The sequence below is a fragment of the Denticeps clupeoides genome, chromosome 5 (assembly GCF_900700375.1).
Source record: "Denticeps clupeoides chromosome 5, fDenClu1.1, whole genome shotgun sequence".
NCBI classification, from domain to species: Eukaryota; Metazoa; Chordata; class Actinopteri; order Clupeiformes; family Denticipitidae; genus Denticeps; species Denticeps clupeoides.
In genome coordinates, this window is record NC_041711.1 from 30956726 (window position 1) to 30974498 (window position 17773).

At 41.3% G+C, this 17773-nt stretch overlaps 1 protein-coding gene across 1 annotated transcript in view; it reads left to right on the plus strand.

Moving 5' to 3' along the window:
• Window positions 1–17773, plus strand: part of LOC114790038 (plectin-like) — a 50295-nt gene that overhangs the window by 19448 nt on the left and 13074 nt on the right. The window contains 25 exon segments of the mRNA XM_028979654.1: window positions 1856–1945; window positions 3287–3364; window positions 3483–3575; window positions 4522–4688; window positions 6768–6883; window positions 7060–7163; window positions 7755–7874; window positions 8504–8599; window positions 8703–8830; window positions 11274–11367; window positions 11658–11812; window positions 11906–12221; window positions 12388–12465; window positions 12559–12720; window positions 12848–12952; window positions 13035–13130; window positions 13261–13386; window positions 13472–13624; window positions 13922–14076; window positions 14176–14302; window positions 14637–14820; window positions 15486–15643; window positions 16687–16862; window positions 17061–17199; window positions 17351–17707. Of these exon segments, the coding sequence (XP_028835487.1) occupies window positions 1856–1945; window positions 3287–3364; window positions 3483–3575; window positions 4522–4688; window positions 6768–6883; window positions 7060–7163; window positions 7755–7874; window positions 8504–8599; window positions 8703–8830; window positions 11274–11367; window positions 11658–11812; window positions 11906–12221; window positions 12388–12465; window positions 12559–12720; window positions 12848–12952; window positions 13035–13130; window positions 13261–13386; window positions 13472–13624; window positions 13922–14076; window positions 14176–14302; window positions 14637–14820; window positions 15486–15643; window positions 16687–16862; window positions 17061–17199; window positions 17351–17707 (3573 nt within the window).

Below are 17773 nucleotides of genomic sequence, written 5' to 3' on the forward strand. Positions count from 1 at the left end.
GAAATTAAAGTAAATTAGATGAAGGATTTGGTGGGAGCAAGTTTTGAGAGCCAAGATATTTACAGTGAGCCATTTCACGGGGTGTGTCAGCTATTGGGAGTAGTAAATAGATGTGGAGTTATTACACCCAAACCTCATAAGCATAAATCCATCAAACATGCAACCAAAGAATTGTTTATTTTTGTCTATTCCACTGTTTTGCTGGCAATAATTCACCCTATGCAGGTTAATGAGCGACCCTTGGAGGAACATAGTGAAATTGAGGTGAAACCCATAAACCTTTTCAGAAAATTTTTTGATAGATTTGCCCACCCCACAGCAGTAAAAGTTACCTATCATGTGCTGTCTTTTTTCAATGCCTTGACTGCAGAACATAATGAGAGAGACACTCTCGTCTGAGGAAAATGAGTAAGAAAATTCTGCACCTCGAAGATGTTACAGGCTTAACATTCGTATTATCACCTGACGAGGATTATGAGTTTAACCTTGACAAGCGTACAAAGAGACAGACACTTGACACTGTGAACTTCATTGAGTGAGTCCTCCTGTCAACAGGTACAGTGCAAACACTGTGACAGGCAGAACTCTAGTGGGGAACTGTGCAATTGCACTGTGGTGACTGACACTTCAGTGGAAGCCTGACTAGTACTGCTAGAGGACACATGGGTTTGTGTTGGCCTAATATCCCCCAGTGCAAAGCGGGTCCTTTAATTTAATTGGATAAGTGGTCTAGAGTGATCCCTAGTGGCTATATTTTGTACTTCTCCCCTTACTCTGTACTAAGAATATATTTTATTTAAAAAATATATATATATATATATATTTTATTCAAAGTGTTACATTAAGCTTTTAGATTCTTACTTGTCTGTATCTTGTGTTATTTAACAATCTGTCAATCTGTTACAATTTGTTAATACTTGCAGGTTATTTCTCTGTGACACTTAATGACAACTTAATGGCAGACAGTGACTAATTCTCAGTGCCCCATTGAGAAATACCCAATGCAACCCCCCATTAAACTCCATCTCCATTTCTAACAGATTTTAACTCATAACATGGTATGATCACTTTTAACTTCTGACCCATTTCATGCCCCACTCTGTTCTCTCCTTTTTTCTCATCCCCTCATCCAGCATCCGAGAGCTGAGGTAGGTACTGCACTGTGTGTATACAGGTCCAAACTGGAGCTTGCCTACCTCCACATTCCAAATTGCATGTACAGGCACTTCTGAAGTCAAAGGCTTCTTATGCTGTCCACGTGAAACATTAGTTTGTTACCATAATTGATGAAGTTTAATTATTACTATATATATGAGAATCTATATGAGAATCACTTGTGGCATAAGAAACCTGAATTCATGTTTTTTTCATCTTTCCTGGTCTATTCAGTTTCCACACAATGTCTGTGAGGGCAGCATTTACTACGGGTGTCGTTGTTGTCTACCGACTTTGTGTTGGCCATGCATTGAAGTCGGTTCTTGCACACTGCACGTGTAGGTTGGGGTGGGTGGATTGTTCTGAGGTGTAAAGCAGCTGCACTGTGGTGGTGGTTTCAGATTTTTATTAGAGTATCTGCCTGGTCTGGCAGCTGCAGTTGGCCAGGTGCCTCTGAAGAATGCCTGCTCTGCTGCCTCTGGCTATGCATTCCTAGCCTATCTAGCGTGGCCTTAGGTTGTTGCAGAGTGAGATTAATTAAAAGAAAAGTCAAATATGGAACATGTGGTTGGTTTGGGAAATATACTGCTAATGGTTTAATGTCTTCTAACTAGCTGAGTATTGTACATTGAAGGTGGTATGGGAACTCTTTGTCTTACTGTGAATCAACATTTGACCCAGCGTTTTCTCTGTCCCATAGGCCCAGCGTCATGTAACTGACCTGTACGAAGATCTCAGAGATGGACACAACCTGATCTCACTTCTAGAGGTCCTTTCTGGGGAGACTCTGGTAAGTGGATAAGCCTAAAGCCAAGCTCAACTCTAACCCCAGCCTGAATGGTATCTTCTTCCTATTTCAACCACTCATACCAATAAAAAAACTATTTTTCCTTCTTGAAATCCCAATTTTCTTGTATAACTTTGTAAACGGCAGCCAGCAGATCACAGAAGATTCCACATTTGGAGCATTTTTTGCAATGTGCTGAAATTTGGTGCCCTAACCTCAGTATGACAGCAGCAAAGCACTGAGGCGTGCGCAGAATAGCACCTGTGTACAGCTCTCCTCTGGCAGTCCCCTGATCTGCAAGCTTCTTGCAATGCTGCACTTCTAGCGATAGCTGAGAAGTCTCCATTGCCCTAATACATTAACCTCACTTTGGCTTCTGAGTTGGATCTGTGGGCACCAGTTTGACTCATTTTCCTTCTCTGCCCCCCACCCTCTCCATCTCTTTCTGCCCTGTTTGCTGCCCTTTGCTCTGCTCTTGCTGGGGCTAGCCGAGGGAGAGGGACGTTGTCAGGAACTTGCGGTTGGTGAGTGGGTTGTAACTCGTGGCTTCACACGCAGCGTGGGTCCATTCAAATGCCTGGGCTGTGCATGATGCCTCTTCCTGTTGTCATGCTGCTGTATTCATTGGCTTCAGTTTTCTCTTTATTTATTTGTTTCTGTTTTACATCAGTCATTCATTTATTAACCACGTATGCAGCATTGCATAATCTGGTTAAGGACATATATATCCTTCCTTCTAAGGAATATGGTAAAAGAGATGTCTGGGGTTTTGCTGTGTAAAACGTTTTGTTTGATCCAAGTGTGCTTATTTGAAATTTAAAACTCAGATGCAAATTACAAGTCCTATTTAAAGGTTTCCCCATCTTAAATTTCTTGCTCATTTGAATGTCATTTTTTTGTTTCAATAAATAAAACAAACACACTTAAAAACAGTTCATGCAACATCATTGTTTCATTTGCTGCTAACGTCATTTGAGCTGCTGCATGAAACATTGCTTCATGTGTTGTCATTTATCATTGCTTCATGAAATGATAAGAAAAATGACATCAGGATCTTTTTTAATGTTCATGTTTATGTTTGAATGCATATGAAGGTTTGCACAACAGAAATCCACTTGTGTCATTGATGTAGTAGAGATTGCATATTTGTTTTTGGATTATTTTACTCAGACATCTTAGTTAAAAAAAAATATCATTACTGTGTAAAATGTCATAATATTACAGAGCCATTACTGTTCCTTTTAAAGCACCCTTCTTTTGCTGGGACCAAAAGGATCTTCACACGTTCTCTCATGTCCTGAACCTGCTCATGACAAATATTTCTGTCTTCCTCTTTGTCTACAGCCCCGGGAAAAAGGGCGCATGAGATTCCACAAGCTTCAAAATGTTCAGATAGCACTGGACTTTCTGAAACACAGACAGGTAAAATGTCCAAGTCTGACATCTTCCTATTTTTTTATTCATTTATATTTTTGCAGTACAGGGAGCCTTGCTTCATTATTACCTGCTGCATCTTATTTTGTGCTGTTTCTGACCACAGGTCAAGTTGGTGAACATCAGGAATGATGATATTGCAGATGGAAACCCTAAGCTCACGCTTGGGCTGATTTGGACCATCATCCTTCACTTCCAGGTCTCCTGTTCTGTCAGTGTCAAGTTCCAGTACCGTTCACCTCCTCTCTTTGTTCTACACAGTCCCAATCAAAAAGCTAATCAAAATTGTAATCAAGGAGATCAAACTGACTTGAATCCAATGAAATGAAATACTGAACCATTCTTCTGCTGAAGGCCAGAAGTACACAAATTCTTTCTGTTTTTGTTAATTTGGTGTCTTGCATGTTGGCTTGCTTGAGTGGATGGAGAAACCCCTTCATCATCTGAGAAGCATTAGGAAAATAGGTGTAGAGCATAGAGAAATATAGAATAGAATAGAATAGAATAGAATAGAATAGAATAGAATAGAATAGAGAAAATTGGTGGGTCCATGAGTCACGCTGTCTTTCTGGCTTGGTGTGTAATCAGATAAAATTCAGATAAAAAAACATCAGACCAGAAGCCACATGGGAATCCCCTCCCTCCCCACCAAAAAAAGCCAGGCCTGTTCCCTGGGAAGGCTATACTGACCTCAAGCTTTGTCCTGTAACAAGACATGCTAAAAGCGCAATATCCTCCCAGACAATGTCAGTGTGTTCTTCTGTGGAAGACTATGCCAAATCACACAGTACTCTTCGCTACTCTCAGTGATCATGGGCTGTGAGTCAGTTTTTCCTTTTTAAATTATGGGGCGGCCACTGCTGTGGCAAGGTTTTGTCCAGTGGGCCAAACAGTAGTTTTCCATGTGGTTCCATGGCTGCTCCATTCTGGTCAGAATTTCCTTTTTTGTGCTTTTTCCATCCATTACAACTGAAGTGAAAACCATGACTGACTTAGAGCCTGGAGGTTGATGGTATATTCTGGAACATTGTTTTACCCAGAATAACTGGTACATTGATCATGCACAAATTTTCAGAAAAAGAAACAAACAAAAAATCTATCCAGCAATGATCTAGAGCAGACTGCTGCATTTCTTTTCACCACAGATTTCAGACATTCAGGTGAATGGGCAGTCAGATGACATGACAGCCAAGGAGAAGCTGCTGCTCTGGTCCCAGCATATGGTGGAAGGATACCCAGGCTTGCGCTGTGACAACTTCACCACCAGCTGGAGAGATGGCAAACTTTTCAATGCTGTCATTCACAAACACCAGTAAGTTATTATTTTTTTCAACGTTCCAACGTCAGTGTTCACTCTAATTATGAAATGACATCTGGTGGTAGTAGCCTAGTGGGTAACACACTCACCTATGAACCAGAAGACCCAGGTTCAAATCTTGCTTACTACCATTGTGTCCCCTGAGCAAGACACTTAACCCTAAGTTGCTCCAGGGGGGGACTGTCCCTGTAACTACTGATTGTAAGTCGCTTTGGATAAGGGCGTCTCATAAATGATGTAAATGTAAATGACATATCTTTACAAATACTGGTCCATGTTCTGGTACACAAAAGGAATCTGTTCATTTATTCAGGGCTACATCTGAGGCATACCTTTCATTTTGAAGTATTTTTGACTTGGTAGGTTTGATTTGGCATGAAAACTGTTTTCTTGATCAGACTTGTTAAGTCTAAAAAATTAAATGCCTGCATTAGAAGCCAGATCTTGAACATTTTTACTGAGAGGAAGCTAGCCCAAGGCCTAAAATGTCAGCTAGTGATGTTAACTGTGATTGACGGTGGTGTTATAAAATAAAATACACTATGTAGATTTATTTTGAATCAGTGAACCTGCTATACGTTTGCTTATTGTCAAATTGGTTATTTTGAGTTGGGATTTCCTCTGATAAAAACCTTTTCTGCAAAAAGATTATTGAGAGACATTTGATTTAACTGAGGGAAGGTGACAGGTGAGAGTGATAGAGAGGTCACTGAGGCATGTTCAAACCTCATTACTTTGTGAAAAGACAGAAAGCCATTCCCGCAGGGCACGTCCGCGAAAAAGCTGAAAAGTGTACCTCCCAAGCCAAGCCACACCCGCCTCTCAGTAACAAAAAATCCACCAAAAAGAGCAAAGAAACACGGTAAGAGGGAGGGACAAATTTCATTTGTCAGGAACACCAAAAGTAGAGGACGATTCTCCGAGAACAGACTTACCTGTGCTCCCATGTTAACATCTGGATCTGAATGAGCTGGATCTTTTGTTGCGGGATATTTTCTGGAATATTGCAACATATTTTTTCATTGCATTTGTCATTTGGAGGAAAGATTTTTTTGATGCATGCAAGTAAACTGAATGTTTGGATTAACCAAAGAAATTGGATCTAACTGATGATTCTTCAGGGACAAACAGTGGGCCTTTTTTGTAGTTTAGGGGTGAAATTAATTCAACAGCCAACAGTCCATTCAAATTTTCTTGCTATTAATTTTTCGGAGAAGATACAATGAGCTTTAAGGGATTTAAGAGGAGACTGAGTCTTAAGAAGCGCCATGGCAGCTCATCGGGCAGCATGGCCAGCTCAGTGAGCGACTTGGAGGACCGTGTGATCATGCTGTGTGAGGACATACCATCAGAGAACTCCTTCGACTCAGGGCTGGGGTCCCATAGCCCACGTGCCATGGCTTGCAGTGACATTCATGGAGCAGAGGCGGAGAATGGCCAGTGCTGGAGATCTCGCAGCCACTCTCATGTAGAGAGCAGGGGGAGGCAATTATCGTTACGGGAAATGCGTGGCTCTGACTCCAGCTCCGCACCAAGCCCTGGAGATCACTATGCTGTTCTCTCCACTCTACAAGTCAAAGAGTTGTATGGTTCTTCATGTTTGTTTGGGGTTGTGTTTTTCTTCTAAATTGGGTTCAGGGCAAATACAGTTGGTTGTACAGAGGGTTGAGCAATTTCGCTAAAAGTTCATAAAATGCTACGTATTAAAAATGCATTCACAAATTTGACTTAAATCAGCTTCAGATATGTACTTTTGGACATTTGAAATGTCCCTCACACTCTCTGCATTCTGTAGCTTGTCATTAAGGCTTTATGCCCCACGGTAGACAGGTGTTCCTTTAGATTTATGGGGCAGGTGGTTCCATCTTCTATAGCCCTTCTGACTGCCATACCCATAATTAGCATGTTAAGCCGACAGAAGGCTGGCCTTTACCTTGTAAATTACTGTAATTATTAGTAATGTATGTTTCAAATGTTTAATTGTTATATCTTAAATGTAAATGTACGTTTACAACATGAGTGTGGCAACATGGATTGTGCTGAGCTGATGACTGCTTGAATTTGTTTCTGTAGGCCCAGGTTGATTGACATGGGTAAAGTGTACCGCCAGACCAACCAAGAGAACCTGGAACAGGCCTTTGGTGTTGCAGAGAGAGATCTGGGTGTGACTCGGCTGCTCGATCCAGAAGGTTGGTATTGAGACCCGTTTTGGCAAGTCTTATAATAGGTGATGAAAACACTTCTATAATAAGCACTAATGACAATAAATAGTTTTAAATTGCATTGTTTCCTGAGGTGACATTGTAACTAGATATCACAGCCATCCATTTGTTAGTTGTAAATTGAATTTATGACTTTTCTTCAGATGTCGATGTTCCACACCCTGATGAGAAGTCAATCATCACCTACGTCTCTTCCCTCTATGATGCCATGCCACGCCAGGATGTCCTGGACGGAGCTCGGGCCAATGTAAGGGTCTTACCTGAACCAAGGAAATTAGATTTGCCCTGTCTTACTAAATCAGGTTTCATTAAGGCTGTTTATGTAACTTGTTGACTCGCATGTCGACTATATGTGTGTCTTTGCCTCAGACACCCAGCCAATCATAAATAGATCATGAGGGGCAAAAGAAACGAAGTTCAAAATAGTTCTACAAGCAAATTCACAATTTCAGCATGGCTGAAACAATAAATGGTCTCTCCTGCAAACTCCAAACTGGGAGAGAAATCAGCTAAACTTTTAAACAAACCTACTGCAGTGTGTATCTTTAAAGCGTCCATGTCACACACAAAAAAAGAAACAAGTTTTTTTGTAATCCCACTGACAGCACAACGTACTGTCCCTTCCTGAACACAGATATTTTCATTCGCTTAAATATTTTTAAAAATCATGAAGTGGAGTTCACTCTCTCTTTCCTGTCTCTATCTGTTTACAATGAGACAAGGCCACGTCTGTTCACACCTAATTGAGGGAGCATGGTGCACGAATAAGCAAGTTAGCATTTTGGAGGGTGGGCTGCTCTTGCCCATTGTTGAGTGCGTGTGTCTTTGCATTTTGCAGGAGCTGGAGCTGCGCTGGCGCGAGTACTATGAACTGGTCACTGTGCTGCAGCAGTGGATTCGCCATCATGTTATAATCTTTGAGGAGAGGAGGTTCCCTAGCAGCTATGAGGAAATTGAGGTGAGACCCCAGGTTTTTATTAGACTGATGGTGTGCACCCCTTTATGCTTGCTCGTGACTCATAATGGCCATTGTGTGCATGGGCTGCTCCAACAGCTTATAAGGTTGCTAATAGCAACAACCATATCATTCAGATGTGCGTTCTATGGCTAAGCAAGTTGAAGTGCTGATAGTTCGTGCTTTATATGTTTATATTCTAGTGACTTATTCATTCATCACTTATGATACAAGTCATTGTATCATAACTGCATATAGAGTTCATTGATTAGAGCTTGAAATTAAGCTGTCACTCCATGTATTACTTTCAAGCTCTCAAGACATCAGTGTGACCTGATTTCTGCATTTATCATTTTTTGATCAGCATGCCTTATTCTCAGTAATTGTATTAGCTGACTTTATACTTTATACTGGCCTTTATACTGCCTGCACATGTGACCATATTATTTCATTTGTGTCATGGACATCCAAGTCACAGCCAGATATAGTTAATAATACATAAGATATCTTTTAACTTCTTCCATCATTATTTAAGGATAATTTTAAATGTATTACACAAACTCTTAGTCTGGTTGCATTTATAAATACAATGCTGGACAGATGTGCAATAGACATTTTGTCTGCCTTCATAGATCCTTTGGCGCCAGTTTCTGAAGTTCAAAGAAAGTGAGCTGCCAGAGAAGGAAGCAGACAAGAATCGCTCTAAACTAATTTACCAGTCATTTGAGGTAAGCATTTTTGGCCATTACACGTTGTACTTGCGTTTAATGTTTTTTTTTTTTTTTTTAATGGTTGTGTTTTGGACAAGAACTTTATATAATGTTTTCACAGGATGCAGTTCAAGCTGGTCAGCTCAGCGTGCCTCCTGGATACCACCCTATCGATGTAGAGAAGGAATGGGGCCGTCTTCATGTGGCCATTCTGGACCGAGAGCGACTGCTCAGGACTGAATTTGAAAGGTGAGTGGACTGGATTGCATTAACCTACTCTGACTAACAGACAATTCTGCTCAGGTAATGAAGCACTGAATCAGTTACTATTTGGCTTATCTGTTTACAATTAGTGGAACTGCATATGGAGCTAGATGACTAAATTCTGTGCTAAATTCGGTGGACGTGTTCTGATATCTATAATACTATTATGTAAGTCTCTCGAAAGCCGAGGAATGCTCAGTCAGTGAATTTCCATATGATTTGCTGCTTGTAAATTTGTTTCAGCGATTGGATACTTTTTTGCATGTTGAAAATAATTGTATTAAATGTTTTTTGATCACATCGTCGTCAGGTGATATACAACATATACAAATCTCTAGTTCTAACTCCTGTTCTTCTGTGGCATGTGGTGAGGCAAAAAATCATAATTTTTTTGCAGGGGACTTATTACGTTTCACAGGCTTTTTATCCAAACCCCACACCACATTTCATATTACGTTTGCCATTCAAAGCCTCACCCACCCCGTATTTCTTAAAGCAACCAGTACATTTTAAAAGTCATATGTGTGACTTCACAACAACAGCCCAGCTGGGAATGCATATGGAGTCGGGTGCTCTAATACTCTGATTAATGCTTTGCACACTCTTGGCATTCTTTCGATGAGCTTCAAGATGTCGTCACCTGAAATGGTTTTCCAACAGTCTTGAAGGAGTTCCCAGAGATCCTGTTTAGCACTTTTTGGCCCCTTTGCCTTCACTCTGCGGTCCAGCTCACCCCAAACCATCTCAATTGGGTTCAGGTCTGGTGACTGTGGAGACCAGGTCTCCACTTTTTGTTAAGAACATAACCCCACATGTGTTCATTCATAGTCTTGATGCCCTCAGTGAGAATCTACCAACGTAAATGGTCATGAAAATAAAGAAAACACATTGAATGAGAAGGTGTGTCCAAACCTTTGGCCTGTACTCTATCTGTTTATGAAGAAATTCTTTTAATTTATTCTTGTTGATTTTATTAAGCTGCAGTATTGGGAAAATAACATTTGCAGTGATGTAACGATTAAGTAATTATTAATTGTATGGTTTTTTTTTTTGTTTGTTTTTTAAGCAAGTGCCATTTATCATATCGCAATATTGATCTCAGTAATTGCAATATTACTTTTTTCCCGAATTGTTCAACCCTTAAATAACTCGAAATTATCAAAGTCTTCCCCTAGTGTCTTGCTGCACTACAATTAATATGAGTTTAGTAACATTGACAAAGGGTAAAATATTATTTTGAAGGAAAATATATATATATATATATATATATATATATATATATATATATATATTACTTAAAATAAAATAAAATAGTAGAGCATCTGTCCCTGTTTTCTATACATGTTAGGACAAAGCATGCACACACCTGAAAGCCTGGGTTATGAGTGTAAGGTGGAGTTCAGTAATTGCATTATGTTCTGCATCCTCATAAAAATAACTGGGGTGGGGTTGGTTGCCAACGGTTCTTTTTTCAACCTTCCATTGGGGTAGGCAGTTTTAACTTTTTTTGTCAACAACTGTTATCTCAGGGCAAAGAAGAACAAGCTTAACACTGACATAGGCTTCAAAGTTGTGGGCTACCATATCATAAATATAACATTCTGGATCTTGAACCTAGTATTCTGAGAATGGGCTGGACTCAATATCACAAGACAGCCTTGTTCGCTGTTGGTGGATGATCAGGCTGCACACTGGGCAGTGGAATGTCTTATTTGACTTGATTGCTGTGCTGCTGCATATGACTGGACTAGTCCTGCGGAGTACATGGCATTTGTTACAGATGCTTATAAGCTAGAATTCTTGCTTCATCTTGGCAGAAGGAGTCTGTGAGTTTATAAGTTGATTTGCTTTTTTAAAAATGTGTAATACACATTTTAGTGACACAATTTACTGATACACAGTATTACTTCTGTTGAGTTTTGTTCATGAATTCTTCATGTCACGACTACGGACAGAGGTCTGACATGCTGGGAAGGGGATTTATTATAACAAACAATAAATACAAAGAAACAATGGCGCGGGGGCCAAAAACGGGAAATAAAAGGGAACAACACAAACGAACGTAAACAAACCCGTAGGCGTGTGGCGATTGCCAGAACTGAAATTACGAACACCTACACGGTTACAATGTCAAGTTCACGAAAAATGCTGGAGACCTAGAAGGGGCGGAAACATCCGGCATTTATGGGGTGTCAGGATTGGAGTCAGGTGTGGAGCCCAGCTGCAGGCAATCCTGACACTTCATTACTTTTAATTATTTTAATTATTTTATTACTTTATACAATTCAGTATAGTAAAATGAAGTTTGTCAAAATGGTTTCAATTGGATTATGTAGGCCATTGATTTAACATTATTTATATGTCAGGAAGAGTACATTTTGTTCTGGTTTGACTGAAGCCTTATCATGACATCTTAATAATTATCCAGGTTAGAGAGGCTACAGAGGATTGTGGGTAAAATCCAGATGGAATCGGGGGTGTGTGAGGAGCAGCTGAACCAGCTGGAGTCCCTGCTTCAGTCGGTGAGTGGAACAGAACTTCTGCCCCAAATCTGTAGGTTTTACAAGAATAACTTCCCACACTTTGCCACACAGACCAGTCATTATACCTTGCTGCTCTTATTGGATAGCGTTCCTCTCAAATTGCACATTGCTCGTACATTCCATTCCTCTTCATGCAACATGAGGAGCATTTAAATATGAATCACCAAAGGAAGGAAAAGATCTGGGCATCTGTTAGTCAAAAACAAACTGGACATGGAAACCTGGCACTGGAAAATCTGACAATTTACGTTTGACATTTCTGTTCCCAGGACATCCGTCTCCTTAGTGCAGGAAAGTCAGCACTGCACACGGCTGAGATCGACAGAGACCTTGACAAGGCAGACAACATGATAAGGCTGCTCTTCAACGATGTTCAAATCCTTAAGGATGGGCGCCACCTGCAGGCGGAGCAGATGTATCGCAGGTCAGTCCCTCATTTAATTTCATGTTTTCATATTTTACATTCATGGCATTTGTCACATGCCCCAATAAGATGAAATTTGATTGTTTCTTACAGGGTTTATCGTTTGCACGAGCGCCTGGTGAACCTGCGCAGTGATTACAACCTCCGCCTGAAGTCATCTGTACCCGTCACCCAGGTGACACTCCAACAGACACAGTCTCCTGCACGGGTGCGCCCAGAGCTGGATGAGGTCACCCTTCGCTATGCCCAGGACCTCCTGTCCTGGGTGGAAGAAAACCAGAGGCGCATTGATGGGGCTGAGTGGGGTTCTGACCTGCCAACGGTAGAATCCCAACTGGGCAGCCACAGGGGACTCCATCAGACCATAGAGGACTTCCGTGCCAAGATTGAACGGGCACGTGCTGATGAGGTACAGTTCACTTCTATCCATACCCGTGGTTATAGCATTCTCGTTTTACTTTTTAACTGCCCCTGTTAAGGGATGGTATTAGCCTGGTGGGTCAGAAATTTTCCTATGAACCAGGCATCTGATAAGTTCCACAGATGTAAATGTAAATGTACTCTTTGTGTCTCAGAGCCAACTGTCACCTGTCAGTAAAACTACATACAGGGAATACCTGGGTAAACTGGATCTTCAGTATGCCAAGCTGCTGGTGAGTATTCCTCTGAAAAGGCAATTACCTCTGAGTCTGCCTTTGGTCGAATACATTCAGTTGTCTAAGCATGCCTCTCTCCTGCACCCCCAGAACTCATCCAAGTCACGTCTGCGGAACCTGGATCAGCTTCATGCATTTGTCAGTGCAGCAACCAAGGAGTTGATGTGGCTCAATGATAAAGAAGAGGAGGAGGTCAAATATGACTGGAGTGAACGTAATTCCAACATGGCTGCAAAGAAAGAGAATTACTCTGTAAGCAGCTGAATTCCTACTACTACTATACAACTACAGTATCAGTAATAAACATGTCTCTGATAGGACAGTAAAATTTGTAGTCCAGTGTTGGTGTTGTATGTGTAATTGTGGTGCCATTATGCAGGGACTCATGCGAGAACTTGAGCTCAGGGAAAAGAAAGTCAATGACATCCAGGCTACTGGGGACAGACTCATCAAAGAGGGACATCCAGGCAAAAAGACAGTTGAGGTGAGTGTGAATTTATCTATTAATTTATTCATCCATTTGATTATGCATTTGTTAAATGCTTTCTCACATTGCCATCTCCTAGGCTTTCACGGCTGCATTGCAAACCCAGTGGAGTTGGATTCTTCAGCTGTGTTGCTGCATTGAAGCTCACTTGAAAGAGAACACAGCTTATTACCAGGTTCATGCTCTGATTGCAACTCCTAACACTTTCATGGGAATCTGTCTTTTCAAAATCGTTTTTTCCTCTTGAAGAGATGCACTTATCATCCAACCACTTCCTTTGATTTGTCTTTCTTTCTTTTGCACAGTTCTTTGCAGATGTAAAGGATGCAGAGGAGAAGATGAAAAAGATGCAGGAGAACATGAAGAAGAAGTACACATGTGACCGCTCCACTACAGCTACTCGTCTGGAAGATCTTCTGCAGGATGCTGTGGTGTGTGCTATATATTTAGGCAAATTTGAATTAAAATGAAAAAAGTATAACCATGTAACACATTTAGTTTACTTTATTTCTGCAGGAAGAGAGAGAACAACTGAATGAGTTCAAGACACACATTGCTGGTCTTAACAAGCGAGCCAAGACCATCATCCAGCTGAAACCACGCAACCCAACCACTCCTATTAAAGGGAAACTGCCCATCCAGGCAGTTTGTGATTTCAAACAGATGGAGGTAAGGTTCATAGATCTCCTCACATGGGGACTTGAGATTTGATTTAAGATTTTAGATTTTTATTTGTCCCATGCATACTCTAACATGAGGTGAAATGCATCCTGAACCACTCTGTTTTTACTGTGCATAGTTATAGAAATAAAATAGAATAAAAGAAGAAGAATAAGGCTAATAAAATGTAATAAAAAATGTTGGCAAACTATAATGCAAGCAAGATATTTATGTTCAATGAGATCTTAAGACAGACTGGTGAGGTAATGGAGCTATGGCTAAAGATGCTTTTGCATGTGCTTCTAGATCACTGTCCATAAAGGAGATGAATGTGCTCTCCTCAACAACTCCCAGCCCTACAAGTGGAAAGTACTCAGCCAATCAGGCAACGAGTCAGTAGTACCTTCCGTCTGCTTCATGGTACCACCTGTGAACAAGGAGGCCGTAGAGAGTGTGTCCAAGTATGTACTTTCTGCTGTATGATCAATAATGTATAACCACAGGACCAAACTGTAAAATAAAAACAAAGATTGATCTAAGTTTTTTTTTTTTTATTTTAGCCTGGAAGCTGGTCACCAGCAGATGATGTTCCTTTGGCAAAGGTTCCATGTGGACATGAGGAGCCTACTGTCTTGGCAGTACCTCATGAAGGACATTCAACTCATCAAATCTTGGAATGTGATGATGGTGAGATTTATTTTTTTCCATAGTGTTTAGCAGAACTGTGATCAGAACCTCTAGGTTTTCCCCTGGAGTTGAGGATGTGGTATAGAAGCAGGTGGTAGTTTTTTATAGCAAGGATCAAGTAAACATGGACTGGAGTTTTATTTAGTTACCAAATTAAATTACTTTCGGTATCCTTTAGAAGCGTTACCCATAATTCACCCAAATTTACCAGAGCTTAAAGTAACAAATGTGGTCATGTTAGCTTTGTTAAAAAAAAAATGCTGGATTAGAAGCATTGCCCAACCTGGCAATGCCTTGAGTCTCAGTGCTGAATCTAACTGCCTGTGTCCTTCAGTTCAAGACTATGAAAATGGATGAATACAGAATGGTTCTGAGGAACCTGGAGCTACACTTCCAGGACTTCCTGCGAGACAGTCAGGACTCTCAGCTGTTCAGCCCAGATGACAGACGCCAGATTGAGGATGAATACATCAAGACTACACAGCATTACGACACCTTGCTGCACACTGTAGAGAAAGGCAAGAGCATTTATTAAATATATTGGGAGGGACATGGCCCCAAAGCTGTTATTCAGAGGTGCTGATGCAATATCCCCCCACAACCTACTAATGCAATGGTACATTGCCCCCTGCTCATGCTGAGTTTATGACTTTGGTTAGCTGTGTGATCCTTTCCACGGTTCACCTCTGTTTGTGGTTAAGAGGTATGCTCAGATGAGTAAGATGAAAAAAGGGGTTTTAGGTAACTGTTCAATTCATATTACAGGGCCTGTGCTCAGACCTAAAGGTGAGTGCCATGCAGTTATGTGAATGGGATGGTAATAATGATTATATTTTTTATGTTTTATTAGTTGTAGGTCACAGAACTAAATGCATGATATCTTCTTGGTGCTTTGAACATAGATCACAAAAATGTGTTGCATTTTTGGCTTTGTTGTCTTTTTTGTTGTCTTTTTTGTGCTAAAATGTAGTTGCAGTTTCTAAATGTAGTTAGAGATTACTGAGCTCTGCATTTAGGCCTGTCCACAACATGACTATCAACAGGCACACGCTTCTGCTGAATGAGTGTTTTTCAGATTGGAACACATGCACGTTGAACACTCTTCACAAATGTGTGTTGTTATGTTCAGTCTCCATATTTGTCTCAGTGTGTTCGAGTTCTGACTGATTTTTCCATCTTGCAGGTGAGCAGGACGAGTCGGTGTGTAAGACATACATCTCCCAGGTCCAAGATCTACGCATGCAGATCGAGGACTGTGAGTCCCGTACTGTAGCGCGCATCCGCCAGCCTATGGACAAAGAGCCACTAAAGGACTGCCTTCAGAGGACCTCTGATCAGAAGGTACAGGAGACTCAAATTACTCCTTGTTTCTCTTTTCACTTGCTTGCACCCTTTAAATTATACCATTGTCTGCAACATGCTATGATTTGATTCATGCAAATAAGAAACAACTGCATTATTGAAGTCAGGTGTCTTTCAGTTCCTTTAGACAAAGACATTGGTGTGGATCTTCAGTGAGCTAATTTCCATCCATTACTAGCAGTTAACTGCTGGACAGACTACAACAAATAAGCAGGATGAAACAAGAAGAAGCAATGGTTTTGTCTATTGACAATAGATACAGTGTCATAGAACTAATGAAAGAAATAGATTAAAAAAAAAAAAATCTCTTCTCAGTCATCTTCTGTGTGCTGGAACTAAACATAGTACCTTTCATGTAATTCAGTTAGGAAAAAGGGCACAGATAACACACAAAAATGGGAGGGGCATAAGAAGAAAAGATCCCCAGTTACAGAGTGGCACCACAAACAAGGCAGCATAAGAGGGAGGGAATGGCATGAGGCCAGAGAGGAGGGAAGGAAGGCAGACAGAAAAGCTGTTGCATTCGCTGGTGCAAATAGAACTGAGATAAATGAAATTAGAAATGTGTGTGCGATTGTAATTGTAAGGTACTGCTGGGCGTGCAGTAGCAGAGAAGGGAGGAACGGAGATCACTGACTGAAAAGGGGAAAGTGTGCTGGGCAGGAGAGACAGGACGGACACCAACCTCACCCCTTTCAGCCTTGGGCATTCCACTCAGACAGAAGGACAAGGGTTTTTGGATGCTTTCTTCCAGCAGAAAGAAACTCACATTATCTTTTTTTATGAATTCATTGGGAGATGGGGCCGACGGCCCACTGGCCAGTCTTCAGGATTTGTGGCCTGTACTGGGACTTGTGTTTCTGAGCTTCTTCTCTTTCATGTTCCTTTATGACCTGCTGGAGTATTTTAAGACACAGAGACAGAACCAGGTCCTGATCTGGATGCAAAAGATGTCTGACCTGTCTACGTATGGTCTAGGAGAGATGACTGTAATTTAAGGTTTACTGATTTTTTTCTCCCAGAAAGTCCACATACAGCTTGAAGGCATCAAGAAGAATCTGGACCGGGTGGCAGGTCAGGCAGGGGAGGTCCTCTCTGCCCCTGAGCAAGCAAGCACGCCTGTCTTGCGTTCTGAGCTGGAAATCACCCTGGGGAAGATGGACCAAGTATACAACCTTTCCTCCATCTACCTGGAGAAGTAAGTGTCATATATTAGGGTATTAAAATAATCTAGTCACTGGGTAAATTGATTCACTGTGTTTGGTAAAACTTTGTTCCAAAAATAATCTGTGGGTTTATTCCCCAAAGCAAGAAGTCTCAGTTAGCTAAGTAACTTTTATTTGTATCTGCCCTGACCTCCTTGTGGTATCTTTTCCATTCTCTCTACCTGCTTCAGGCTCAAAACAATTGAAGTTGTGATCCGTAACACTCAGGGAGCTGAGGATGTACTGAAGACGTATGAGGACTGCCTTCGTGATGTCCATCAGGTGCCAAGCGATGTCAAAGAGGTGGAAGCCTACTGCTCAAAGCTCAAGGTAACCACTGGTCATGTTAGTGTAACATTGTTGGTTATTGTTGTCTCATAGATAAACACACATTAGCTTTATAATTTCCATGTTTTCATATCATGATGCCTATATAAAACTCAGGTTCAAAATGTTTGGGTGTGTGCCTTTATCTCTGTAGAAAATGCGCTCTGAGGCAGAAAATCAAAAGCCGATGTTTGACAGTCTGGATGGTGAGGTGGGCAAGGCAGCCGTGGTGAGCGAACGCATGTCCCGGCTGCACAGCGAGCGGGATGCAGAACTTGATCACTACCGGCACGTCCTTGGCAATCTTCAGGATCGTTGGAAGGCCATGTTTGCTCAGATTGACCTACGGCAGCGTGAACTGGACCAACTGGGCCGCCAAATCAGCTACTATCGCGAGAGCTATGATTGGCTCATTCGCTGGATAGCTGATGCCAAACAGAGGCAGGAGAAGATCCAAGCCGTGCCTATAACTGACAGCAAGACTCTTAAAGAGCAACTAGCTCAGGAGAAGGTAAACCACTTAACTAATCATCTTTCACATTTACTCTCATGCTTGCTGCTTGCACACATACCTTAT